The sequence below is a fragment of the Musa acuminata genome, chromosome BXJ2-5 (assembly GCF_036884655.1).
Source record: "Musa acuminata AAA Group cultivar baxijiao chromosome BXJ2-5, Cavendish_Baxijiao_AAA, whole genome shotgun sequence".
Taxonomy (NCBI): domain Eukaryota; kingdom Viridiplantae; phylum Streptophyta; class Magnoliopsida; order Zingiberales; family Musaceae; genus Musa; species Musa acuminata.
In genome coordinates, this window is record NC_088342.1 from 7,580,299 (window position 1) to 7,605,022 (window position 24,724).

Below are 24,724 nucleotides of genomic sequence, written 5' to 3' on the forward strand. Positions count from 1 at the left end.
TATTTGGTTCGGAGGCGGAGACGGTGCGGTAGAGGAAGAAGGCCATGCAATTATGCAGCCACCAATCGCAGGGGCACGTGTGCCGTTCCATTGCAACGTGGAGCCAAGCCAAGGGCCGACGGCCATGACGTGCATGCGGAGACGTAGTCAAGGTATCATCTACATGACATTTGTCACACGTGGGTCAGAAACAGGGATGACAAATCATATGCATCGAATCCGACCATCTGAACGAGAATTGTGATCGATATTATTAGCTTTTGTTTATGAAAAGCTCAAGATATTAGTATATGAAAAGATTGACATTCAAAATACATACACCAATCACACACAAATGTCCCCACCGATATAGGATATAAAGAAAGGCATCAATTTGTGTGGCCTAACAAAAAATGCTCGTGGCCGGACCGGTATGGCGATTATATTGAGACAGAAAACCATCATTTGTCTGGCCATAAAAAGGGGAAAAAGAAAAACCCAAGAACTGTATCAAACAAGCAGACTATCTAAGAGGACAACAGGAATAGGAACAAGAACAAAGGGCTATGAAACACCCAGTGGGAGAGAAGCACCACAGGAATCAACAACACCTACAAGAGACAACATCCACACAGGTATATGCTCTTGCTCTGTCTTCTAGCTCCTCCATTGGTGGGACGGCTTCCATGTCATACATGCTAACTCTGGAGCAGCAAAAGGCGCGCAGGTTTCTGAAAATGCCATTACTAAATGGATGAACTCCTGCTGGAATTCCCCTGCAACTCAAAATCATTCATGATTTGCTCATGAGTACCACCCTGAGATGAGCACAGCAAAGTCTCAGTGGTATGGAAGACCGTTCATTTTTACCTCAGGTACAAAATCCGCCGCCTTTTCACTGTCTCATAGGTAGTCTGATTTGTTAAAGCCAGATAACTGAAACACATGAATAAGCATCAATAAGAACACATGAAATATGCAAGCACAAGAATATCAGCAGTATGAATACAGTCATCATGATCGGGTTATTCTTAAACCTGACAACTTATTTTGCACCTACCATTGCTTCCTTCAAATTTTTGACAGAGAACAGGTGAACAAATAGATGTATGCTTTAGTTTTAAGAAAGAGGATTATTACTGAGTGCTAGAATGTTTGTTTATATTTTGCAGGCCATTTTCCTGAGTCATTTTGACACTGTAATGAAGATACAGTCTGGCCGTTTATTCAATAAAAACCAGTAATATAATAATCAAAAGAAGTAACATCAAAGAAAAACTAAATTCTGTAACAAAATTTAAAAAAATAAAGTTCAGTGATAACAGTATAATCAAGTGCAGGAAACTAGTTCTCGAGTCACGTAATTGTGGCATCATAAAGAAGATAATAGACATAAAAAATACCATAGTTTTACCACAAAATTAAGAACCGATCATACCTATGGAAAAGCAGCAGCAGAATCAAGAAGATGACACAAAAGGCTAAGGGTACCAAAAGTACTATCATAATAAAATCCTTCCACCTGATTGCACAATTTCAAACAAATATCATGTTCTTGTCATATATGGTAACCACTACTTTTTCAACAAAATGTCAGTAGAGGATGAAGATAGACTGCTGGAAAGAGAGTAACACACCAAGCTTTTGTGTCTTTTGAGTGCAAGAATGTGATATACAATATAACAGTCCAGATGCAGAGAATTGTCTCTTCAAAGATGTACCACCTGCAACATGTACTCAGGATGAACAATCATGTCTAGAATATAACTACTTCAAAAAAGACATGACTCAGGATGCATAAGCATAACAACCTTCACATTAATATGCTAGCTCTGTTTGTGCTTATTTCATAAGCTCCTAGAACGTGAGATGAAGCAATAATTAACCAAACAAAACTTGTGACAGTATAAAATAAAATAAAAATAACATTAGCATGTTAAAAATGAATTTGTAGGGCTCTATAGAGCAAATCCAATAGCCATAGGATAAAGAGCATACAAAAAAAGAACATTTGGATTGACAGTAATGTTTAAAAATTAATTTTAACAAGCAAACAGGGGCACAACACAAGTATAATTAAAAAATAACCACAAATTCACATAATTAATTAGTTACTCTAGGCTCCCGCATTGGCCCTCTCCAAACCGCATTGGTGGGAGCCTCGTGCACTTGATAACATTCTTTTTTACAAGCTACGCTAAGAGCTTGGCAGAAATTGTTATACACTTGGTAAAGGATCTTGATTGTATAATCAAGTCCTAGTCTAAATCCTAAAAGCTAATCATGTTTGGAAAGTTCACAGAGTAAGTGCCTATCCAGAGGCTTATTTTTGAACCAAACAGGGCTTTGTCACTTTAGTTATCAACTTCAAGGTTTGAACTACATGCTCCACAATTTTGGAAGTTGCTGAGTCAAGAAAAAATGGATAGCCCAACCTGTAGCTGGATGGCAAATCACCACTATGGAAGAGCAGCGATTGGTTATACAGGAAGCAAATAACAAACAGAAGAAACTTCTCATAGAGATGAAAAAACTCTTTATGGAAATATCAAGAAACACTGTAACCACTAAATCAGATCTAGCTATTTGAACATGAACAACAAAAAAGAACAAACATGAAAGCAATCAGAAGGATTGTGAACATAGATACAATTGAAGCAACCATATATTGAAGCGATCATAAATTGGAGAAAATTGATTCAATCATTACAAAGAGCCAATAGTTGATGGAGCTAAACAAAGTTGCAAAGTTTTAAAAGAAGGTAGCATGAAACACATTTACTAGGCCGTTCCATTAGATGACAATCAAGAACAGATGTATGTATATGAGAATCATCTGGCATGAATTAGAACGGATAGAGTGTGCAGACATAGCCAATATGTTTTAGACAGGGCTATGAAAGCTCTAGGCAGTTATTAGGCATATATATATATATATGGGCGATCGTTCGGGAAAATATCTTCTTTTTGGGTTTTTACTGGATAGTATCTTCCCTCTTCAAAATTTCCAAACCATCACCTCCTATTTAAAAAAATCCCAAAAATACCCTCAAAAGCTGTCCACAGTGTTTTGCCGCTTAAATCCAAAAAGTTTTCCAGCCAACTGTTTACAGTGTTTTATGGGTTATTTTTTATCCACAAACACTGTATAGTGTTTTTAAAACAAAACATTATACAGTATTTTGTAGATAAAAACTAATATATAAAACACTGTAAACAGTTGACAGGAAAAATTTTGGATTTGGGCAGAAAAAAATGCTAGCCTTTTTAAGGAGCATTTTTGGAATATTAAAAATAGGGGTGATGATTTGAGAATTTTGAAAAGAGGGTACCATATAGGAAAAACCCAAAAAGCTAATATTTTCCTGGACAACATATATATATATATATATATATATATATACCAGCTGGAAAGCTACTATTGTAATGAAATCAACACTAGATATGGAACTGTTAAGCATCTAATGTTTAAACCAAATTCTGATGTGTTTATGTATAGATGACATCATTTGTTCATATTTTGACGCTCGATCATATTGTCATATAGGTTTGACATAAATCTAATTATTCACTTGGCATAAAACTTATAAAGAATAGGTTAAAAGAAGAAGCTATCTCAAATATGGTCCAATGCTACACAAAAATAATTCAAGTTTCATGATCTAGCACTTGGGTGTTGAACCCAGAATATGTTCTAATTCAGCCAGCCAGTATTTATGAAAAAAATATGATTGAGGGTAGTAACAAAAATATGCAAATGCAATTTAATGGGCCACAAACAATCACACAACATCATCCTTCATTAAGAATATGGTTACTGCATAAAAAAAGCATCATGATCTAGCAGTTGGGTGTTGAACCCAAAATATGTTCAGAATTCAGCCAGCCAGTATTTATGAAAAAAAGATTGAGGGCGGAAACAAAAATATGCAAATGCAATTTAATGGGCCACAAACAATCACATAACTTCATCCTTCTTTAAGAACGTGGTTACTGCATAAAAAAAAACATCATGCATACTAAGTAAAAGGAGTTGTTTAAAGTTTAAACATTCTGGAACATTTATAATTAACTGAAGAATAAAGCTCACCAAAATCGACAATGGTTTTTTTTACCAATGCAAGTTCCTAACCACAGGCAATGATGATCAAATTGCAGGACACATTTGTCACAATCATGGCAGTGCTTTGACCGTGGAGGCTGTGGAATGATTGCCATAATGTTAAACAAAAGCCAGATATTTTGGATATGGAAAAGGTTACAAACGCAAATGATAACTAAGAAATGAAGTGTTATTGTAGAGCCAAATGCATTTCAAAGGCAAATCTACCAGGATGGATATCATAAGTTATGCCAAGTGAAATTTTTGTAGACACACTCATAATCAGAAGTTCTGAAGCTTCAGCAAGCCAGAACATTTGAGCTGGGAATACAATGATTTCTAGCCAGAATTATGTAATGTTCTTAGGCATGATCCATACCATAAGAAACTACAGATTATCAACCCCTACAATTTGTAAGAAGCTTCCACCTTTTAATAAAAAATATTATCCACAAATATTATCTTCTACTATATTTAGAATTATAATATGTGCTTACCTGTATAACGTTACAGTATGGGCAAGTCCAGTTCCTGCAAGACAAAAGGAACATAATCATATAAGTTGTTAATCAACTATTGTGCACACTGTGAACGAAAAATTTGCTTGTTGATGAAATGCTAGTAGGGAACTCAATGCAATCCCAAAGCTTAAATAGAGCTCTTGTAGCCACAATATTAAGTTTAACTGACTGGCTTCTGGGACAATTCATGTCCTGCCATGCCAGAATCCCAAGTGTAGCCTAGTGCCACAGCAATATAAAAAGGAAAAGGCAGAAAAATAGTAAAGAGCACCGTTTCAAATATTCAAAAGCAGCATAACATTTTGATTTTGGATCTATCAATTCTCTGAGATAAAAATGAAAGAATGAAAACCAAGATCATTGCAATCATGAGAAACCAAAAGACAATGCCTGTTCAATTCTTTAGATTTTATGGTTTCTCATATCTATATTATACATCCACATAGAGCCTACTTGCATGCACAACAACCTATATTGTATTTCAGAAATGATTCATGATCTTTAACACCAGACTGCACATTCCTTGCCTCACCAACTCTGCTACCATGCATATGCCCCTACTCCTCTCGTCATTTTGCTAGTAATTTGTCATCATTCACCTTTTCAAGTATGTTCCCTTGTAACAAGAAATCTCAAGCCCATTGTTAAAACTTAACAAGAAATCTCAAGCAATCCTTAGTTAGGTGTAGATATTATTTTCCTGAATAACCCAACATGCACACACCGTGTAACCTATAAAGCCAGCGAGAATTGACCTATATGGGCATTCAGGCTAAGCAGCTTCCCTTTTTAGCATTGACTCTCCTACTTCTCCCACTTTCTTTATTGGCCAATGAATTGTTTTGACTAAAGGAATATAAATTATTTGATTTCATGGTTAAAAAGTGATACATGATGCATAGAGTAATAATGTCTGAGATTACACAAAGCAAGTGCATACGAGAATACCTGTTGGTTAATCCTGGAGGATAAAGATCTGCCACAAACTTTAACCAAGAAGATGAATTCATTTGTGAATTATCGTGGCCCACTTGACTCTGATTTATGGAAGGAATCATATTTCCATTTCTTGAAATAGACTGTCTACATTGGATCATTGACAAAGAAAATATTTATGATGTAAATAAGCCTTAGAACCTATTTTGACATGTTTCAAAGAATACAACAAGCTTACTTCAGAACCGTTGGTGATTCTATAAATATTGCCTTCATCCCATTTGCAGCTCTCATCGCATCAATCACATAACTAAAACCACAAAAGCAAAAGTGCCACTCATATTGTTTTACATGGAAATAGAATGCAGTTATTAAGAACACAGATAGTAGGCATATATGTCAGTACCCTGGGGAAGAACCGGATGTAAAGAAATATTGAGCTAATGTAGCCCCAAAAATGACCAGGTATGTACCAGTATACCTGCATGCAGAGAAGATAGAAGATTATGCAACAAGAGCAAATATAAGAACATAACCAAAGAGAATGCAATTAAAAAACAATAATGAATTTTCAATCCATAAACAGATTAATTGATATAACTCAAAATATAATTAAGACAAATTATGCACACTAAAGTAAAATAAAAAGAAGTCAACTTTATATACAAAAGGAGATTGCTGGTACTAGCAAACAAAACAATTTCATATTGCAAAGGAATCAAAGAAATAGTAGAGGATTCGAGAATATTTTGAAAAGAAGTGTTTTACCACTGGGTAAAAATTTATAGGTGCAGGTTCACAGGACACAGAGTTTAATGATAATTATAGAACAGGAAAAAGTCTAACCATAAAACCCCATAGGTTTCCAGTGATTAGAACTAGTGAAGCTTGTGGGAGAAAGAAGAAACTCTACTTCATCAAAAATTCTGAATACAATTAAAAGGACAAGGGCCAAGTTTGTCGGGATGAAGATTTATTGTAAATCACAGAGGTGCCAGATAGGATTTTAGATCATCCAGACTTTTCTACTCTTCCAAAGCTGTAGAAAAAGGCTTTAAATATCATGAAATTGGAAATATTTGAAAGAAAATGTAACCAAATAAGCAAAATTAAGTACTCAGAATCTATTTAGTTCATATTTAGGAATAATGTCCCAACTATCTAGGGAGGAGTTCATTGTTAAATTAGGATGAACCATGCCACATATCCAAGAAAAGTTTTTGATGTTGGTTTTACCAACTGGTAGTTCACTGTGAGACAAGCCTGCTGACCAAATGCAAAGACTCGAAGTCAACATCATCATCCGCATCAAAGCATATTTATTTGGAATTTAATATTCAATATGATTTGTTTCCACTCTTCTACTAATTGAGGAATCAAGAAATTTACTTTTATCCAAGTCAGATTTAAAGTAGACAGAAAACTGATCCACAAGAAAATTATTCCAAATGCATAAACTTACATGTATATAAATTGCAAGAAAGCTTATGCATGCATTTTGTTCACATTTGAGGTAGAAAATTTTAGAACTGATTTTTCAACTAATAATTGCAACTGTACAGAAACATATAAATTTTAGTTTGCTAACTCCAAATCCTCCCTTTCTTTGTTTCTAACTTTCGTTAGATAAGAAATTGTGGTTTATGAGAGATGAACCACTCAAGTTAAAAGTTGAAGGACCAGAAATCATAAATTAAAAGTTGCTTTGGGAAGCTAAGATGAATGCATCTTACCATTCAAGTGATCATATAGTCCATGATCCAGATGCAAGATCCTACATTAGACTAAGTTTCAGATCTGATTCAGATCATCAATGAGGGCAACAGTTAATCAGGTGATGTTCCACCATTGTCGTGCAACCAAAGCGAATATAGATGATTAAACTGTAACGACTTTCAAAAGTTCTTTAAGTAATTTTGTTACGAAAAAGTTTAGCTCATTTAATATGGAGAGAATTGTTGGAAACAGAGAACCTATAAAGTGAAAAAGTCACAAGATGATCCCACTAATATAATCTAATATGAATCTCTCACAAGTTGTCAACAAATACATCACTTAGAGAAAAACAAGTGCAAAAAATATGCAGAGACAGCAGCACAGAAATTCAAAGGCAAAAGGATTTCCCCGTAGCAAACCAAAACTTAAGAGAGATGTGACTCTCTTTTTCAGAACATAAGTACTCACCACATAGGACTTCAAAGGATACTTAGTTACAATATGTCTCACTGCTTTTAACTTTTATCCTCTTTCCTTTCTTGCTTTTTCCATTTCTTTCCTCAATATAAAAAAGACGGTTGCACCATGCTCTCCTCTCTGGATGTATAAGAGAGTGCTCTTAGTTTCATGATTGTCAAGTCATGTGGGCTTTCTTTATAATATTGCAATTGATGAAACATGGGCAACATTATTGATCTCATCTCAGTATGCAGCAATTGACTCCTTAGTGAAAAACATCCTTAAGAAATCCAAAAATATTAGAACACTATGTAAAGATGACACTGATGTCACTCAAATATTTTTTTACCAGACATCACTATATGAATTTGGAGTTAAATTACATCAGTCTCTCCATGATAAACATATCTTTGGGAACCAACCTTGTATTGAAACTTGTTTAAGTTCAGAGCGGAATGAAATGCCCAGTAGTCCAATGCAAGGGCATCAAGTTTAAAATTACTTTCCATCGATCTGCGATGTCCTCCATGTTACCCTCATCAAGGCTATGTTAGGTGTTACTTGTACTGAGATGAAAGGCATGCCATGTTGGTACGAAACTGGCAAATTTCATTGGCAAATGCCATATTAAGTTCTCATACATGAAACAGACAGCACACGGATGGTATATGCTGCACGAGAGCAGCAAGTACACCACACTATTGGCCTATCAAAAGGCCAAAATCTTACACTTTGCTCTCATACATTATATCATGAAACACTTGATCGTCTAATAAATCTCCAGTGACAAAATAACAACAAGCATGTTCCAAGCATTAAATCGTTAGCATGGCTAATAACACAGCATGATTTCACGACCTTAGTTTTCCTATTTCCCTACTTTCTAAAAAACGCTTGAAATAGTATTGAAGCTGCTGCAAGCACCAATAACTATTGCACAATGACAAGTCATAGTATAATAATCCAGTTCTGGAGGAGAGTATTTCACCTTGATCTTCATTCACCATTGTCTGCTCCAAGTGGCTAACTAGTATCACTTGTGATCTCATCACCTGACAACACTCCTCTGTTCACACTTTCTTGTTCCTGTTCATGCTTCTCACTATTTCACCATGGTAGCACCAGCATAATTCTTTTCTACTCTCACTATTGCAGCACCTCTAACTTTAACTAACTCATCTCTCCTCTGATTGATATGATTAACAACTTACATTACTTGGAATCGAATTTCTATCCCCAAAATATCATGAAAAAAAAAAGAAAAGAAAAACCTTGATTATGAAATGAAGAGTATTAAAACTTTAATGCTAGCATGACCATTTTCCTTATTAATAGACAACAAGAAAAGGTGGTAACCAAAATGAGGCAACTTACTTCCCCATTAAACATGTAATACTAGCATGACCATTTTCCTCATCAGTAGGCAACAAGAAAAGGAGATGACAAAAATGAGGCAACTTACTTCCCAAACTCCTTCCAACACCCAACACCTGTGGCTACTCGCACACACGCAAGAAAAGAAGGTAATCATCATTTAGTAAATACTTTACCAAAAAAAGATAATCCTAGAAACTTTTCAAACCAATTGGAAACACTGCACAGAAACTTACTTTGTCTAAATTCAAAGCAACCAACGCAGCAGATCCTTCAAACCTAATATTTATGGTCAAAGGCATGAAGCCAAATGAAGCGCATAAAAGTTTGTTCTCTAAGGTTCAAATTCATAGTCCCGCCTCAACTCCATAGTCTCTCCGACAATAAATTTGCAAATGTTCCTTTGTAGCTAGAACACACGTGTTGCAAGATGTGGTTGCACATACATATCACAGGCATGGATGACTCAGTACAAAATCACCAGCAAGCCAATCACAACTTTCAACGCTCCTGGGAAGACTACTTTTCCTTCTTAATTCCAAGCAAAAGAGAAAAAAGCAAGAACAGTAGATGTTCTGGCCCGATAAAAGATCTAAGGTCTGCAAATCGTAAAGACGCCTTCTTTGAACAAACCATCCATAAACGAAGTCCTTTTAATTGGATAGAAACATATTTCCAAGATCACAAAGAGCCCAAAAAAGAGAAATCTGGCTAAGCGTTCGTGGTTACCAGGGCTTCTCCTTGGTCCTCCGTATCAAATCTCTATCCAAGAGGAAGAGGACGCCAGCAAAGAACACATGGAACAGAACCATCGCTGCCTTCAGTCCCCACGGCGACTCCCTGGCTGAGACAATCCCATTTCACCCGATCAGCCCCAAAACCCACAAGCCCAGACAAGAAGGCAGAGAAAAGTGCATGAATACGAAATTTTCTTGAAACAAACAGTCCGTACCGCGGAGGAAGAGGCGGGAGCACCCCTCGGAGGGATTCTTCCGGGCTGCGCTGGCGACGACGATGTCACCGGGGTGCGCCATTGGGTCCGACGGTGCTACTTCCACCGCCGGAAATGAGAACAAATAGCGAGACTATGTTGCGCCTGCGGCACAACGTATCAGAGGAGAGCTCGTCGGGATCGGCTATATATCGAGGACAACGAAAGCTCGGATTTGTTATGGAGGTCCCACGTGAGTGTTCTTCGTGGAAGACATCGGATGGGGCATTTCTAAATTGGCGTTTATAGAAGGAATAGCCGATCTCGAACAAGCACTTCCAAGGGCGAACGGAGTCTCCTCTCATTGTCAACATCTACCAGTCCGCAATTTGGTGGGCCACGTCAATAGGTTTAGAGGACCGTTGTATGGTAGCCCATTGGGGCCTGCGATGGTGGATGGCTAAACTTGCGACGGAGCCACGTGCCGCCAAATATCCACGCGTATGGGTCGGATTGAGCAGAAATTGGGCCGTACTCGTCACTCACCTACAATAAACCCGGTCCATCGGAGCTTGACATCGGATCCCCTCCAATTTACACGGAATTGTACAACCCCGTCCTCACATTTCAACCACCCATTGCTCTGATCCTCACATATAGACCATCCATCGATGAGAGCCTCTGTTTTCTCACTGTCGTTCAAGCTACCACGTGCAAATCCGGCGGTCAGAACGTGTTACGGTCCACATGTCGATAGATGGTTGGTGCGCAGCTCGACTATGAATTCTCCCTTCTCTTCCTCGTAAATATATGCACTATATTGTTTGTTAAAGTGCTCAATAGCCATATGGCACGATTAGACAACAATTATAACGTTCATATCCGAAAGATTCACATCCGGCAATCAAAGCTCGTTGCAGGGGTATTTTAGTCAATTAAGTGGTCGGAATTTTATTGTATTGCTAACATAATAATGGCCTAAATGCAAAGTGTCGTCTTGTCGCTGCCACGCTGCCCGACAATTGCAGAGCTTTCATGTAACGGCTCCTTGTAAGATCTTGCCGGATTATGCCACGTGTATTTTAAAATTCCCCTACTTAACTTCAGCCAAAAGCATCCAAGGTTAAGCTGTCGGCCGCAGATCGAGATCCCCAGTTACGGAATGGTCCTAAAGAGTTCTTATTTTACGAGATTATCGTCATATAGAATGCGATATCAATTGATCGAACGGCGGACATCAGCGTGTTGTGGACCGTTGATAAGGTTATTATTGCGAATAGAATGTAACAAAATTTGACAGTGGTTTTTCTGCTATTTCGGTCAAAAATGGAGGACGGTTCGGTCATGAGGGCCAGTTGTCGATGGGTTCGCCCAAGTGAGGTTTTGGTATTTGTTGTTTTGATTTGTTCCAGAGCTTCGCCGTGCGCATGGAAAAAGCTGGGTTTTAGAGTCACTGGTATCGATTTTCGGGGAGATTCCATCGGATTTGGCGGCTTGGGTTCGCTTTTGCTGTCGATCGCTGAAAAGTTTGTAGTACTTGACCTCGAATTCGTGCTATTTTTTTATTGTTCCCAATTTTCACTGTGAAATCCATCGATCTAGGGTTCGTTTTGTTCTTGTTTCGCCATTGGCCTCCTCTGGGTTGTGACATGCTTTGAGCTGAACGAACTAAATGTCGTTTTTCTTTTGGATTTTGATTCTCGTGGGGTTCTTCTCTTTTGTTACGTTTGTGAGCCTTTAATTATAGGCTTGGGAATTTGGCCGTTCAGTTGCTAAATTGCTTAAGGTTTTTATTCTGTTCGAGATGCTGTACGTAAGGGCTTCTGGGAAGTGAAAGGTAATTTAGCCACTCCTAATGTTTGATTAGTAGGGTCTGCTGCCTTTTGGATAAAAGGGTTACAAAAAGCCTCCTTTTTGCTGCTATATCGGTGTAGAATTCGGGTCTTTTGTTGGATTTTCTGGGCTGTCAGCTTTCTCCGACAAGAAGACTCCTCTTCCCGTTCTTTATTCTCCATTGTTGTAATTTGGGGGTTTGGAGTGACCAACCGTCTTCTCAGATGCTTGATCCGTGATATTGTGAATTGGGGTTTACCTTTTTGTCAAGATGAACCTGGAAAGTGACAACTTTACCAGGTGTGGGAGACATCCAACTCAATTTTTCACTGGTTTCTGTTCTTCTTGCTTGGTTGAGAGGTTATCAAATGTTGGCGCAGCCGAAGAGAGCCTGGAGGCACCTTGCAGCACACAGAGTGAAATAGTTGAGGTCCTCGATGTAATTCCGGATGTTAAGAAGAAGTCTGGTGAGATCAGAGTAAGAAGGACTCTTCAATACTTGTTTCAACTGGATGATGGTTTCAGTGTTGACAGCAACAAAGATGTTGCAACAGACGATCATGTGCCGTCGGCCTCAAGTGCAATTGAATGTGAAATTAGTTCCTGTGGTGAAAACCATTTCAAGGGTGATAACAGCAAACTCAGCTCCTGTAAAGGAACTAAGGTGATGGAAACTAATGCTAATACTGCTGAGGAGATTAAGATCAGTGCTCATATTGCCAAAGAGATCAATAACATTGAAGACAAGAAGTTGAAGGACCAAGATACGACATTTTGGTTGAGTTCGTTGTTGGCGAAGAAAAGATTTATATGGAGGACGAGGAGCATTTCAAAGAAGGACAAACTGCAGGACGATAAGTTGAGTAATGCATCTGATGATATACAGTTGGAAAGCCCTCCTAAATCACGATATTCTTGTGACTGGAGGGCATGCCATGATTTAAACAAGAGTTCCTGGGATCCTCCTAGACATTCATGGGATGGTTCGATGGTTAGCAGAGCGCTAGCATGCTCATTTGCCTGCCTTGAAGAACGAGAAAATGATCTAAGGACCAAAGGAAACTGTCCTGGTGAAAAAATGTCCGAAAATCCTGTTCAGGCTACAGATGACATTGACAGAGGCAAAGTTACTAATGTGCCCATGTCTGGTGAGAAACCTATTTCATCTGATGGCAGCTTAGAGACACTTTTTGTAGAAAGGCTTTATGAAGAGTCTCAACCAGGTAAATCTGTGGCAAGAATCAGAGGAAAAAAGTCACGTGGATGGAGTAAGGTGTGGGACTGGAGTATAACTAGCTCTTTCAAAGACTTCGTGAAAAAACATGATCACAGTCTGCAGAGATCTGCATCAGAGACTTGGCAAGGACGCAAGAATAACAGTGTGGAAAGCATGGAAATTGATGGTGCATTACAATTCAATGGTAATCGTCATGGTTCTATTGAAGGAAATCATTATCTACACCGAGGTATTAATTTTGCTAATGGTGATTTGAGGAACCTGAAGCCTGAATGGCAAATGAGAAGTCAATTCAAGTTTGGTCGAAGCCGAAGCGTTCATTATTCCTCCCCAGGGAACTTAGATAATGGACTTCTGCGCTTCTATCTGACCCCTTTGAGAAGCAGCAGAAGATGTACAAGTAGGGGTAGGACAAAAAGCTCGCACCATATTGGAAAAGGTGTTTTTGGGTTATATTAAGTGTCATATTACTGTCTCAAGTGTATACTGTTTCGAGTTTGCAGTGATGGCTTTAGACTTAAAGATGTTAGCAAATCACAGCTTTAGTCTTGCAGATGGTTTTGCACCACATTTTATTTGTCTGGATGGTAACCTGCTTAGAAGTGTTGTATGGCAATGAGTGTTTTTTACAACTTTCGAGATGGAGAATGCATTGGTGTTTGCATAACTTGATTGCAGCTTCACTGAGAAAGTGCAGTTATACTATCTCCCTTATTTTTAGTTAATACACATTGGATGAGCAGAATGTTGACAGTACATAATTGTAGTCATTAATTTATTGTTAATAAAGGTGAGATTGATGTCAAACTTTACTATTTGGTGCTTCAAGAAGATGTGCAGTGTTGGTAAGTTTATTTTCTATAATTGGCAACCTAGTTTCTACTTAATGAGATTGTTAATTAGCATTTTTTTTAATTTCTACTTTTTATCAGATTCTGATTGATTGGTCAAACAGCATTATCTCCAGTCAAGCAACAAGCCAAATAAGATACAAATCAGATATGACTTGTCTATCTTTATGCTTTTATGATGTTTTGATACAGTTGAGAATTTCCCTTTCCATGTGGAATTTGATTAGGATGCATTTTCAGCTTAACATTTTTTCTATAACTTTTATTATTAAATTGAGCAAAGAAAGGCTGTTGTATAATCGTCTCTAAGTTCAGAAGGAAGCTAAAACACAATTTCACTTATGTCCTGTTGAACAATTAGATTATTCTTATTTGAATGCAATTTACACATATATAACACCGTCCTATTGATTCCTGAGAGTAAGAAGTAATCTTAATTTTAGGCTCTGTTTGGTATATCATGATTAGAAATCCTGGGATTTCTCCAGAAGTTCAAATTAAGGATCAAGTTCTAAAGGAAATTCTTACTTTTTGTTTGACTATTTGGCTGGGGGAATTTATGCACGATTTTTGCTTATCTTCGAATCTTCATCATCCTTAGCCCCTGAATTTCCTATTTTACAGGTACTAAATCCCCATGTTTTAGGAAGCTAATTTCTTAGCTTCCCAGTTCCAGATGGGAAATAAGTGGGTGTTTGGATGATATCTTGAGATTATTGGAGAAATCTCCATACCAGTTTTTTTCTTCCTTGTTTTTAAACTTTTCTTTTGTGCTGGCTCCCCCGGAGCTAAATCATGATTTGTTGTGCATTATACAATGGTGTACAGTTTACTGTGTTTCCTTTACATATGAGTGGTACAGCACTTGGCAATCTCCTGAAGCTCTTTCAGTAACAAAGATAGCCATTGATTGAACATCATTGCTTGGTGCTAATTCTACCATGGTGTCCTGTTAAATGGGCTTTATAATGTTTAGTAGTTCTTACTCCCTGGTAACCTGAAATGGATGTTGTTATATCATTCAGCTGTTCTTTCTGTGGTCCAGTTTGTCAAAATGCTACTCATTAGAGTTTAAAGTGATTTTGGTTTTTAACAAAATTATTTCCATCTACTTGTCCTTTAAAAGGGATCTCAAACTAAAAAGTAGGTCATCATTACAGCCATTGTTGGAATGGATGAGGTATGTTGGCAATCTGATGTATATGGTGGTCGTTGCAGTTAATGTGCTTGGATATAGATAGTGATCTCTAGCAATATTGAGGATGCATCTTGCATGCCTATATTTTTCTCTAGCTGGAATTTTCAATGTTTTTTATTTAAGATATTGTCTTATACAAAGTTCAATGTTGCAAATTATTGTGAAGTGCTTTTAATTTTTTTCTAGCAATATTTAATTTTTTTGGACAGGCTTCGTGTGACTTAGTATGATTTCTGAGACTTCAGTAATTTGTGATACTTGGCAGATTGTCATGACCAACCAACAAGGTCTGGTTAATCTTTTCCAGAGCATCCATGCTTCAAAAGCTTATGGCAACAGGAGTATTGCAGAGTGAGCTTCTTTAACTTGGCATGCAGAAGTAGCAGCTTTGGTGACGATGATGATGTTGTCGAGACTATAAACAAAAAAGGGAATGATGCTCGAAGGAGATGGAAGCAACAGGGACAAGTTCATGGTGTTTTCTTTAAGTGTATGACCAATATAATTATTCTATTATTCATCTGAATTCTATTCTTATTTTTATATTTAAGGGGATCTCATCTTGACAAAGAAGGAATGGGGCATATTTCAATTATCTTGTTGTGTGTAAAATATCTGTTTCAATAGTTGGGATCGATGTCCATGAATGATGATTCAACACCATCAAATGAAACTTTCACAGCTTGCTTTACTACAGCAGCCACATAAGATATACTCACTCTCACGGGTACTCCTTCGATGGCACAGGTAAATCCAAACAGCACATAAGCTTCATCGACTAAACTTTGTTCCGTGCAAAAAGCTTAGTAGCAAGTCCGCACCTATGAAACCACTCATGGTGTGCCCGCTTAGAAGTTACGGCCTACTCAAAGCCACGCTCGGCCGATAAGTGTATCCTCGTGGTCCATTTCTACATGAAATCGCAACGCAAGGGAGGTCAATAATGCCGGTGAAGAAGCACTTTTCTTTTCGCGCTGTTTAGCACAAAGCGTCCCTTGAAATTTTAATTTTAATTTCTAAGTAATCCTTGTGCAAATGGATGTAAATGTCTCATCATCTTTTCCTTTTTTTCTTTTTTTTTTTTTCCTTCTTCTTCTCCTAATCATGAGTGGCGAGCGGCTTATAGTGGCAGCGAGCAACGTTAGACAAGCATAAATCTTCTTCTTCTCCTCCTCTTCTTCTTCTTCTTCTTCTTCTTCTTCTTCTTCTTCTTCTTCTTCGTTTGCGATTGTTTCTTCTTCTTTTGTTGTCAATTGTTCTGTTGTTTTTTCTCCTCCTTGGCTCGTCGAGTGACATCAATAGTGTCGGATGGTGGAGTGGCTAGGAGTGACATGCATAGTTGAGATTTTGATGGATAAAATAAAAGGATTACGGAAATAAGAGTATAATTGATAATTAAAAGATTATAAATAGTAAAAATATATTTTATTATTACTTTTATACATCGTTGATAGTAAGAAATTATCAATAGTAAAATAGGGACCGTCAATAACAAGATTATCTTGTGTATTCTTTCTATCATCCTAAGTAAACATATATGTATGGTCTTTCCCATTTATCTATGTAAATTAAAATTTAGAACATATATATTTTTTTATATGAGGATGATGAGGTAGTCGACACCTATTTGTTATAAAATTAACACATCGACACTATATGGTCGATACTCAAATGCCACGTATTAGACACATTGGGAACATGTGACCGCCTACTTGTTACAAGGTTAATACCTTAACACCATAATAATTAACACTCGATGCCACATGATAGACACATCGATACGATGTGATTGATACTTCGATATCATGTGATCGACACCTTGATACCATGTGCTCAAATATAATATAATATCATTTCTTAAGTGTTATAGTTACACCTACAACTGCTCCAATAATACAATATAATCTAAGACAAGAAAGGATACATAATCATGCCTAATATTAATATTAAAACGTCTAAAAGCTTGACAAGTTTAAAGCATCAGTATAAAAGACTAGGTGTGTTTTGTTAACTCTTTTAAGCTCTGGATACATTCCACTCGAATTCATTATTTGGTCAGCACCTCATAATCGGTATTAATTTAAAATCAATATTAACTTAAGTATCAAAGAGATCTTATCAAGCCTCACACCTCTCTTAAATAATCACAAGACTTAGAAAGGGACGAGGAGGACTCTTAGTACTTTTAACACTTTTAACACCCCAAGACTTCAAGATATTGTTCACACTTTCGTGCATTTTCATGCAAAAAAGGGTGGAGTATTTATAGGCCCTAATGACTTCAGACAAAAAGTGTCACATCTTCGGATTTCAGGGTACTGACGGTACCATCGCCTACAGATTAACACTTTTAACACCCCAAGACTTCAAGATATTGTTCACACTTTCGTGCATTTTCATGCAAAAAAGGGTAGAGTATTTATAGGCCCCAATGACTTCAGACAAAAAGTGTCACATCTTCGGATTTCATAGTACTGACGGTACCACCATCATTATTGGGCGATACCACTATCATTATTGGACGGTACCACTATCATTATTGAGCGATACCATCACTTGTAGATTGACACTAGGTGGTACCATTGCTCAATCTGGAAGGTATGACTGCTTGACAAAGCTCGAAGACCAAGCTTTGATGATACCACCGCCTGATAGGGTGGTATCATTGCTTGACAACATTAACTGCTGATGGTACCACTACCCAGACCACCTGAGAGACTGAGTCCCAAGTGGTGCCACCACCGATCGTGACTTCAGGTGATGAATGAGCTAATCAATCGACCCAATTCAGCTCTATTAAGGGTCTAGTTGGCCCCTAACTGAGTTAGTGAGATTACCTCTCAATCCTAACTCAACTTATGGCCTATGATAATTAAGATATTTAACTAAGTAATCTCTGTCTATTATGTGAATTATTCTTCCAGCGAAATGAACTTGCGATGAACTTATCAGTATGTCAGACAAACACAGGTCACAATTGGCTCTGAGTCAAAATCTTAGTGAAACTATTTACTAACGTTTTACCATTTTAAAACTCGAATGTATATATTAACTATGATTTGATTGTTAATTGAAACTAAATGATAAACAGGTAAAAGAAAAAACACCCTTTTTTATAATATCATCTTTAAAAACACTCGCTGTCATCAAACAGCAGTTCTTTTCCATTTTGCCCTCGTCTGGTCGTCGCATCATCCTCCGCCTCCCGAGGTTGCTTCCTCCCCTTGTCGCTTCACCAAAATTTTCTCTGTTTCTGCTATTCCTTTATCCATCTAATTGAGATCATTAATAGTTTCTGGATTATGAAGTGATTTATTGACTCCTTCCGCTGTTCATCACCTGCTGCTTGATCTATTCAGAAAATAGATAGATCGATCGATTAAACCTTTTGTTCCTCTTTTAGATTATTTTTCCTACTTGCTTGTTTGAAACAAAACCTTCTGATATTGTTCGCATTGTATTGCTTGTTACGGGAAAATATGTTTCTTGTGGTGCCGGCTACTTGTTCGGTTTTAGATGGTTGCGCCTCATTTTTTTAGCGTAGTGATTGTCTGGCAGTTTTCAAGCTTGGTCATGGTTGGATGATAATTCTGCTCAAGATTTTGCAGTAAAGGCTAGAATAGGTACGGTAATTTCATGGAAGCTTGAACAAGTTGAGAAGCACGTAGTTACTAATGGATCTGTAGGAATCAATATGGCCTACCTGTTAACCCGAATCGCCTACCAACTGCGGGTCTCCATACTTGATTTGCGAAATTTGTTACTCAAGCCTATAACCATGTGTTGTGATCATACATATAACCTTTGTGATTGAAGTTTTTTTTATGATTATTCTTTTTATTAAGTATATTTTTATAATTATTTGTAAGGTAAACCTTTTGCTTTTGCTGACTTGATGTCTTGCAACGGCGAAAGCTTTGGCAACACTAATAAAGATGAAACAGAAGAAATCTATTTTGTTATGGACTCCTGTTACCCTTTGCATTATGAATAATCTTGATAAGTATTTATGATCAATCAACTCTACTAACTAACAGTTGCAAGTGGTTGATGATTGCTTGCTAATTCTTGGTAGTTGCTACTTATGAAATGATGATCTTTTAGATAATGAAGCTTTCAACTTTAATATATGGATTTTTGTTACCATTTTTGTTCATTGCCATCAAATATCTCTAGCTGATGTTGTTCAGTTTCCTTTTTCATATTTTCTTTAGTCATTGAACCAAACTTAGCCATAGAGGATGGCAAAGTTGGAGGAGATAGAGACAGAGGAGCACCAGAAGGCAATAATAATAAGCAAGAGGAAGAGGACGAAGAAGAAGTACAGCATCATCATCCCAACATACAATGAGCGTCTTAACATTGCCCTTGTCATCTACCTTGTCTTCAAACATCTCCAGTGTGCTCCCTTCTCTTTGCTTCTCTCTTTCTTTTTCAGTACGTGCTCTATAAAACCACTTTTTAGTTAACTGTAATATATTTTTTGAGATAGCATGATGAATCCATCGATCTATAAGATCAACTTGTCTATATATTCATTTGCAGTTCTTATATGCTTGTACAACTCTTGTATCATAATAGTTCCTTGTCATGATTGAATTGATAGATCATTCCATTTGCTTGGGTGATGGAGGAAATAGTTGCAGTTACTGGTCATGATGGATGACCTGTGAAGCATGGATTGGGACAATTGTACATATTAGATTGGTTGGAAAGTATAAAATCTGAAAGTTTTTTCTCAAGCAGTATTCTCACCATAGGGATCAGCTGGTGTACATTAATGTACTTGACAGAGTTTATTATTTCACATTTTGTTTTTAATGAGATTCTTATATTGTGCTGGAATCCTGATAAATATCCATCCTCTGAAACTTTGTACAATGCCTTTTTGGTGAAGGATGAGAAAATGTCCACCTAATGCATACACAAATACAGGTAGATTCAAGCATTTTTTATTGCATAGCTTAGTTTTCTTAATATAAAAAATTTTGTTCTCTAAACATTCACTTGAGAATGTAGCTTAGTTTTTTTATTGCATAGCTTTATTTGTGAATAAATCACTTTGAATTTTTTGGTCATTCTCTCTCTTTATATTTTTGTCCAAAACAATTTATTTGTTATTTTGATTTTTTCATGTTTATTGTTTCAAAGTCATTAGAGTCCATCACCATAATCATGTCAATAGTTAATATGGATAGATTTATTTATTTACATTTATATTTTTGTTTTTATTTGCGAGAGACAACTTTATTATATTTGTCAGGCTCCATTAGCTGATCACAAAGACTCGAGCTATCTTTTGGTGTTTGCAATTAATCACTCAATTCTGGTCTGTGAAAATAATCTGGTGATCTTTTTAGGAAAGTAATACACAAAAGCTTCGACGATCTTTTTTATGTTTTTATCTAGATTTCCTGCACTTATGAACACTATGGTTGGCTTTTTAATTCTCTGGTCAACATCTTGTTCATGCATCATTATTTGTTTATTTAAATATTTCAAGCAAAATGTTCCCTGAATTTCTTCCAGGGATATTGATTTTGAAGTCGTTATAGTGGATGATGGAAGTCCTGATGGCACTCAAGATATCATAAAACAACTACAGAATGTGTATGGGGATGATCTCATTGTGAGTATAGTTAGATTAAGAAATTGGTAGTCCTTGGAGATTTTGGACTGTCTCCAATTTCTTACAAATTCTTTTTCCTGTTTGATAAAATATTGTCAGCTGTTACGAGCAAGGCCAAAGAAGCTTGGTCTAGGTATGAACTTTAACTTTTTTGTTTTAGGTGACAAATTGACACCTAGATCCTGAACTTGGGCAACGATGTTCAGGAACTGCTTATTATCATGGCCTTAAGCATGCATCTGGAGATTTCATAATAATCATGGATGCTGATCTGTCCCACCATGTATGTGCATGATTATTAAGAACATCTGGTGTTGACTTTCTGCAAATTTGCTGACAATTCCTCGCTTTATTGACCTAATGATTTATTTTCTTGTTTAACAGCCAAAATATTTGCCAAACTTCATCAGGTAGGGATTTTACATAGCATTTATTTTTTAACTTAAAAATATCTGTTAACTTTATTAATAATCTTATTTGATTGTGAAAAATCAGAATAGTAGTAGTTTTTACCTATAGAAAAAAAGAGATAAGCTTGTTTCGGTTCCTTTTGCATGCTGAGATAGACAGCTTTTCAACATCTAGAATATCTGATTTTAGGGCTTAACAATCATTTTATTTGTAGGTTAGCTTCACCAGGTCGACGGTTTTATTCCACAATTGTCATTTCATTAGATGCATAAACATAAACATCACAGACTTTATGTAAAAGCTTATAAGATTAAGGAAAGTTGGAGTTGTTATAATGAATTATTCAATAAAAAAGTTTGTGATTTGTTCTAAACTACAATTAGAAGTTGAATTATAGGCCGTTTGAAGAATTTAAGAAATATGCATAAAAAAGCAGTGTGCATCAAATGCAATCATAGTAACTTTTGTGTTAATAAATTTTGGTATATATAAAAAAAATTGTCTAAGGAATAAACATAACTAAAAACTGCCAGAATCTGGGATCAATTATTCAGCTTGGAGGATGATTGCAGAAGATATTGCACATAGCTAAAGACAAAGTGTAAAGGTACATACATTTCTCTGACTGACAGATATCATTTTGGTGTCTAGACACGACCTGCCATGGTTTATGGTTTAGAATGTCATGTTTTTGGGTAACAGCATATGCAAAAGATTGATACAGCTGATATGAGTATAACAAGATAAATGTGTAGTGTCAGAAGGAGAAGTTATCACAATCATGAGATGAGAAAAATTAAGGCACTTCTGACATTTTTAGAGAATTTTAAATGAACTGATAAATAGAACTTAGTTTATGGTTTAAGGGTACCATTAGATGTGGTAAGAGAGGAGGGCAAGTGTTGCCCTTACAGTTGCTCCTTTGGGACTTAAATTACTAGGGTTCGAGTTATGGAAAGGTTTTTCTACTTGTACAGATAAAGCTGTGTACATTGAAACTCCACATAGCCCGCACTGGTGAGTATAGGCCGCTTTCTGGTATCACAAGAGGGTCAAAAATAATAAAGAAGACCAGGAAATAATAGCACTTTGTAAGGTTGTCATTATACTAGTCCTATTAGTGAATGTTGCCCTTAATAGAGATAAATGGCATACAAGCAAAATTCCAAATAGATGCTTCTTTTGATACTTAAATCATTTCTCAGAGAATAATGATTACTGATGACATTTTTAATGGTCACATTTCATAGAACAGTGTGCTAATTAAAAGGTATACTTTATTCCATATAGAACTAATTGTACATATCATGTTGTGTACGGGGTTATATATTTTATTACCTGAATATGCTACCTTAATGTCACAATGCTCGATCTTATTGTCTTATGCTTAAGCAGGAAGCAGATGGAAACTGGTGCAAGTATAGTTACCGGAACCCGCTATGTTCGAAATGGTGGCGTACATGGATGGAACCTTGTGCGTAAACTGACAAGTAGGGGGGCAAATGTACTTGCACAGACACTTCTATGGCCAGGCGTTTCAGATCTGACTGGATCTTTTAGGTTTTATTTTCCCCTTGTTTGGCATCTGTTGCAGCTATGTTTAAGCTTGATGCCTAATTCGTGCTATTACTTTTGGTAGGCTTTACGAGAGGACAGCTTTTGAAGATGTTGTAAGCTCATGTGTCAGCAAAGGGTATGTTTTTCAGATGGAAATGATTGTTAGAGCCAGCAGGAAGGGTTATCATATTGAAGCGGTAGGACGATCACTTTATTTTGTTGATGCAGTGAACTAGTGATGCTTTTGTAGTTTTTGCTTATGCATTTAGATCAATCAAGTTCTTTGTTGCAACTGTTGTGCTGTATTTCTCAATAAACCTAGTGTATTTTCTGAAGCTTTGTTTCGAATTATTTAATATTTTTGTTGTTTCATGTGCTGCAGGTTCCAATAACTTTTGTTGACAGGGTTTATGGAAGTTCAAAACTTGGTGGATCTGAAATAGTTGAATACCTTAAAGGCCTTTTTTACCTGTTGTTCACAACTTAATAGGAGGAACAGATACTGCAGTTTCCCCCTTTGCTGGTAACATTTTAGTTCATTTCTAATTTCCATGTGGAATAAATCAAGTGATTTTCAAATTATTATTGTTGAAAGCTACTGGTCTTTCAATTCGGTCAACTCACAATCTATGCTAAATAGTTCTATTCATTCTTTCTCTCAAATAAAAAATGGTTGTGGTTATTGGCTCTATAGCTCTTTTGATGCTTTGGTTGCAAACTATGTTCATCTGCACAGTAATCATTCCTTCAAGAGCAATTTAATCCTTTTAGTGAATTTTTTCCCCTAGCCAAGGATTTGTGTGATTTAACAAATAGAAGTCTTCATATTTGATGCCATTTTTTGTGTGCAAATGTATAAATAGTAGATGGGACTTCAGAATATATTCAAGAAAAGGTAGATTGGCTGCATGATATTGGCAACATATTAGAAATTTAGATTAGTTGCTCCTACGTTTGTATTGTGGAGAGGCTTTTTCATGAGATAAAACTACTTAATTAGCATGCTTTACCTGCATGATTGTGATTTGGTTTTCATGAGATAAACTACTTTGGTTATGTAATATTGCTCATAGGTCAGCAGCATTATATTTATCGGACAAAAAGGTTACATGAACGGGAAGAAGGAGGTGACAGAATTATATTAATTATTGCTCAAAAAGGTTAAATGAATATGATAGACAAGCAGAAGTGGTGGATATTGAGATTTATAACCTTATTTCGATGCGTATGCTATGTTGGCTGAGACAGAGCATTGGAGTTTCCAAAACCACAGCAATGTGTGGAGTCTCCCAACAACCCTAATGTTCCAAGCCGCGCGCTCCAGCCGTTCGTCGGAATGCCCCAAAGAGAAGGCTTCTAAACCATCAGCCACCTACCTATTCGAGGTATCACGAACAGCACGACGATTCATAATCGAACAATAATTGGTGAATAGATCAGCCATCATAATCCATTGTTTGTTCGTAGGTAAAGGGAGAAGATAAGAGTTTGATCCTAGAATTTGCGATCAATAGTTCATGTATTTTCCACCAGCTAAGCTAGTTAATGTCTTCAAGTTTACCCGTGTGTGTGTGGCAGGCGCATTGATCTGATGACAACGTAAGATACCCGAGCGCGGTCATCGATGATTGATCTGAGAACGACAATGAGGTGTGTGCTACATGAACTCTCCTCCTTCCTATTATTCTTTATTTTCGTTCATTTGTGTGATTCAATTTAAAGCTGCAAAGCGTTCCAGTAATACCAGTAATATTAGCTAATGTTTAACATGGAGATCTAAAAGTTGCTTTAAAATGTTGGTTGCGAGTGTTTAGACTTCTAGTGGTATCCTAAGGAGATCTAAGAGCTGAAAATACGATTTTTTTCTTAAGGTAAATGCCGAAGTAGATCATTTTTTTTGGTTATTTATGCTTATTTAACCTGCTTAAATCTAATTAGAATAACCATCCTTGGAATGAGTAGAATGAAGCATATGGATTCAGCTCTGTGC

General features: G+C 36.7%; 3 protein-coding genes across 10 annotated transcripts; 2 read left to right on the top strand and 1 right to left on the bottom strand.

Annotated features, from left to right (window-relative positions):
* Positions 1 to 316: 316 nt before the first annotated feature.
* LOC103984585 (protein S-acyltransferase 10) lies at positions 317 to 10,249 on the bottom strand. Of its 2 annotated transcripts, none has more exons than XM_009402106.3 (11): positions 10,040 to 10,249; positions 9,817 to 9,931; positions 5,945 to 6,019; positions 5,777 to 5,848; positions 5,551 to 5,685; positions 4,579 to 4,612; positions 4,070 to 4,179; positions 1,617 to 1,703; positions 1,418 to 1,501; positions 850 to 915; positions 317 to 755 (listed from the first exon to the last, which is right to left on the bottom strand). In XM_009402106.3, exons 1-11 carry the CDS (start codon positions 10,119 to 10,121, stop codon positions 581 to 583), a joined length of 1,035 nt encoding a protein of 344 aa, XP_009400381.2. In that variant the 5' UTR covers positions 10,122 to 10,249; the 3' UTR covers positions 317 to 580. The 2 variants fall into 2 exon arrangements, with proteins under 2 accessions (XP_009400381.2, XP_018681378.2); XM_018825833.2 differs by lacking the exon at positions 10,040 to 10,249 and adding an exon at positions 7,723 to 7,851.
* A 1,114-nt stretch (positions 10,250 to 11,363) lies between these two features.
* Positions 11,364 to 15,732, top strand: LOC135612303 (uncharacterized). 3 transcript variants are annotated; one of them, XR_010486921.1, is made up of 2 exons: positions 11,364 to 13,933; positions 14,021 to 15,732. XR_010486921.1 is itself a non-coding variant. In XM_065108442.1 (2 exons), the coding sequence occupies exon 2, from the start codon at positions 12,123 to 12,125 to the stop codon at positions 13,545 to 13,547; it is 1,425 nt and encodes a 474-aa protein (XP_064964514.1). In that variant the 5' UTR covers positions 11,364 to 11,855; positions 11,953 to 12,122; the 3' UTR covers positions 13,548 to 15,732. The 3 variants fall into 3 exon arrangements, 1 of the variants encoding a protein (XP_064964514.1); XR_010486922.1 differs by having other exon boundaries at positions 15,403 to 15,732; XM_065108442.1 differs by having other exon boundaries at positions 11,364 to 11,855; positions 11,953 to 15,732.
* A 2,489-nt stretch (positions 15,733 to 18,221) lies between these two features.
* On the top strand, positions 18,222 to 24,384 carry LOC108952923 (dolichol-phosphate mannosyltransferase subunit 1-like). 5 transcript variants are annotated; one of them, XR_010486923.1, is made up of 11 exons: positions 18,222 to 18,347; positions 19,352 to 19,536; positions 20,667 to 20,766; positions 20,866 to 20,899; positions 20,973 to 21,049; positions 21,151 to 21,176; positions 22,573 to 22,737; positions 22,817 to 22,931; positions 23,117 to 23,257; positions 23,983 to 24,119; positions 24,313 to 24,384. XR_010486923.1 is itself a non-coding variant. In XM_065108446.1 (10 exons), exons 2-9 carry the CDS (start codon positions 19,379 to 19,381, stop codon positions 23,219 to 23,221), a joined length of 780 nt encoding a protein of 259 aa, XP_064964518.1. In that variant the 5' UTR covers positions 18,222 to 18,347; positions 19,352 to 19,378; the 3' UTR covers positions 23,222 to 23,257; positions 23,983 to 24,130. The 5 variants fall into 5 exon arrangements, 4 of the variants coding, with proteins under 4 accessions (XP_064964518.1, XP_064964516.1, XP_064964519.1 ...); XM_065108446.1 differs by lacking the exon at positions 24,313 to 24,384 and having other exon boundaries at positions 23,983 to 24,130; XM_065108444.1 differs by lacking the exons at positions 23,983 to 24,119; positions 24,313 to 24,384 and having other exon boundaries at positions 23,117 to 23,427.
* The last annotated feature ends 340 nt before the right edge of the window (positions 24,385 to 24,724 follow it).

Excerpts from the sequence above, each read along its gene's own strand:
- LOC103984585 (XM_009402106.3), bottom strand. The coding sequence starts at position 10,121 with ATGGCGCACCCCGGTGACATCGTCGTCGCCAGCGCAGCCCGGAAGAAT. Across the intron at positions 1,502-1,616 it reads TCAAAAGACACAAAAGCTTG|GTGGAAGGATTTTATTATGA; the intron begins GTGTGTTACTCT and ends TTGTGCAATCAG. Across the intron at positions 916-1,417 it reads CTGCTGCTGCTTTTCCATAG|TTATCTGGCTTTAACAAATC; the intron begins GTATGATCGGTT and ends CATGTGTTTCAG.
- LOC135612303 (XM_065108442.1), top strand. The coding sequence starts at position 12,123 with ATGAACCTGGAAAGTGACAACTTTACCAGGTGTGGGAGACATCCAACT.
- LOC108952923 (XM_065108446.1), top strand. The coding sequence starts at position 19,379 with ATGGCAAAGTTGGAGGAGATAGAGACAGAGGAGCACCAGAAGGCAATA. Across the intron at positions 20,767-20,865 it reads TGTATGGGGATGATCTCATT|CTGTTACGAGCAAGGCCAAA; the intron begins GTGAGTATAGTT and ends AAATATTGTCAG. Across the intron at positions 21,050-21,150 it reads ATGCTGATCTGTCCCACCAT|CCAAAATATTTGCCAAACTT; the intron begins GTATGTGCATGA and ends CTTGTTTAACAG.